This window comes from Typha latifolia, chromosome 3 (assembly GCF_019914945.1).
Source record: "Typha latifolia isolate L0001 chromosome 3, TyphaL0001v2, whole genome shotgun sequence".
Classification (NCBI taxonomy): domain Eukaryota; kingdom Viridiplantae; phylum Streptophyta; class Magnoliopsida; order Poales; family Typhaceae; genus Typha; species Typha latifolia.
Window position 1 is genome coordinate 11,588,712 of NC_133088.1, and position 2,678 is coordinate 11,591,389.

Consider the following 2,678-nt stretch of genomic DNA (forward strand, 5'->3'; position numbering starts at 1 on the left):
TTCTATTTAATAATAAATTTAAAGAACAGTCTATTTGGACAAAAATAAATTAAAACAGAACTAGTTTGGTCAAAAATACTCTGACCGAACCGGGGTTAGTTGTTCTAAAAACCGTCGTGTTCAAATAGTTCCAACCATTTTTGCCTCGAGGTTCAGATTATTTTAATAACCCTCGAGACAGGACGCTTTGAAGACGGGATCTCAAGATACGGTGAAGATGCAAAAAAATAAAATAAAATACTGTCACTCTTCTTTATTGTGAAGTACAAACCGCAGACCCTTCAAAACAAAAAAAAGAGTACAAACCGCACAGCGGACAAACTGGAGATTGGAAATAGGTAGCCCAAGTAGCTTGTTTGGCTTCAAAGCAATCAAGAATTATTCCACTAGATTTTTAAGGCCACTGGTGAAGTAATTCTCAAAGCACTCCATCTGATGCTTTGGAAGAGCCAATCCAATCTCAATTCCTCCATCTCCTCTGCTCTCTGCCATGGAGATTGCACCAGTCTCTGAGATGGAGACCACCTCAACCTTCGCCGGTCTTCCCCATCCGAAATCAACATCATAGACTCTAAACTTTGGGGACCCGGCAGCACTCATGGGTAGATTAGAGGCAATGGATTTAGCCTTCTCAAGCCACCTCTCTGCTCCTTGCAATCCATCACTCAACCCTTCTATAGCTCTACCGACTGCCTCTGCTGCAATAAAGATCCCATCCTCCTCCTCCTCAAACGTCTTAGCAACGTCTAGCTCGACAAAGGAAGGCCCAACGCAATTACCAAAATACACCTCCGGGAGAGAAGGTTTTATCCGTTTCCTAAAATCAACGGGGAAGATGAAATGGACGACTTTTTTATTCTTGACTCCTCTCGCCTGGCAAAACCCTATCCATGAGTACGCAAACGCTACTACAATGGTCGAGCAATGGAACGAAGCCTTCTTCTCCTCGGCCTTGGCCATGACTAACTTCTTAAGACTTCTTATGTGATCTTGGGTTAGAGTGAAGGAAGAGAGAACGATGTCGGAAGAAGCCGCGTAGTTCGAAGTCTTCGCAAACTCGAAATCGTCCATGCTCAGCAAGTCATTAAAGAAAATCGAGTAGAACCCGTTGGGATCGGAGATCAAGGTCCTATCGATCAGCGGCGGCGGCTGCGGCTGCGGCGGCGACGCGATACTTTGGTGGATCCTGAGGCGGCACGCCGATGCCCATGAGCTCATGAAGCTCATGGAGGTCGTGCCGTCGCACGCCGCGTGGTGCACCGAGATCCCGATGGCTATCCCACGCTCCGGGAATAACGTGGCCTGGATAGCCACCAAATAATGCAACTTATCGGACTTGGTTAACCGAGGCACCAACCGTTTCAACCTCGAGATTTCTCGTGCAAGGCCCTGCAGAGCTCGGGGAAGTCGTCGTCGTCATCGTACTCCGCTACGGTGAAATTGATCGCATCGCCGTCGACGTAGACTATGTCAAAGTTCTCGGCATCGGCGGAGCGGCGGCGAAGATTTCCGGCGAGGGGGTAGAAGGATTGGAGAGTGGCGGAGAGAGAGGATTTGAGGGTTGGAAGGAAGGAGTCGATGAAATGGGAAGTTGGATAAGGGAAGGAGTAGAAGAAGAGGCGTTCCACTGGGGGAGAATATAACCAGATCACGTCAAAGAAGGTGAGGGGGAGAGAGGTTGGAGGTATGGAACCTTGTGGTGGAGAGATTTGGGAAATCTCTAAGATTCTAACCAAAGAGACGAGTAGGACGCCTTGGAGAAATCTCTAATGGAGGAAGGCTAAGTATATAGCAAGGCAGCAAGTTTGTATATATATATATATATAAGCCCAAATGCTTCATATTTGGGGTGGACAAAAGATCAAAACCTTTGCTTGATAGTAAGGGCTCTTAACTCTCTCTTAACACTAAGTCATTTAGATTTCACTAATTTTTTTAGCTAATAGGCCTAGCAACCAGTGGCCATGACTAGCTTCCCTAGGCTGACTGCCAACCAGTGGTGGCTGCCGGAGCCGTCGGCGACCGTTAGGTGGCCGAACCCGATAGCCACCACCGTGGGAAGCTACTGCTAGTCGGGGTGGCTCCACTGTGGCTTCCTGCAACCTCCACTCCCCTATAGTGGGGCCAATAGTCCTTCCGCAGCCGTCGAGGGCCACTGGACCTGCCAGCGACACACATGGCTATTGCTACACCAGCTCGAGCCCGAGATCGAGTTTGGCCTTCCATCGCCGCGAGGACCAACTAGGGGTCAACTACCAGCAACCTACGACCAAACCCAGTCGTCGCCACCCCCAATGCAACCTACGGCAACGCCCCTAGGCTAAATTCCAAATTTGATACGATCACGCCTCTAGCTATGGAGCTCTGATACCAGACTTGATACGATCTTCCCTTTTGGCTATGGAGCTCTGATACAAGATTGATGTGATCTCTCCTTTAGGGCTAAAGATCGATCTTTTCTAATTCTCAGATCTGGACTAGATCTTGCACGGAACTTTGAAATAAGATCCCGAAATATTCCGCCATCGGATCGACGTGAAACTTTTATATGTTGTAGCCCCAGAAAAGAGCTTTTCAACAAATCAAGTTTTAGGCGAATCGGAGTTGGGGACCTCGAGATATCGTTCGTTTAGTGGACGAACGTCAGGATGCTCTATTTTGGATCCGTGGATGGAGGC

General features: G+C 48.3%; 1 protein-coding gene across 1 annotated transcript; it reads right to left on the minus strand.

Moving 5' to 3' along the window:
• Positions 1-228: 228 nt before the first annotated feature.
• On the minus strand, positions 229-2,226 carry LOC140783982 (anthocyanidin 3-O-glucoside 6''-O-acyltransferase-like). The gene is made up of 3 exons (XM_073131161.1): positions 2,104-2,226; positions 1,365-1,766; positions 229-1,332 (listed from the first exon to the last, which is right to left on the minus strand). Exons 1-3 carry the CDS (start codon positions 2,224-2,226, stop codon positions 379-381), a joined length of 1,479 nt encoding a protein of 492 aa, XP_072987262.1. The 3' UTR covers positions 229-378.
• Positions 2,227-2,678: the final 452 nt, after the last annotated feature.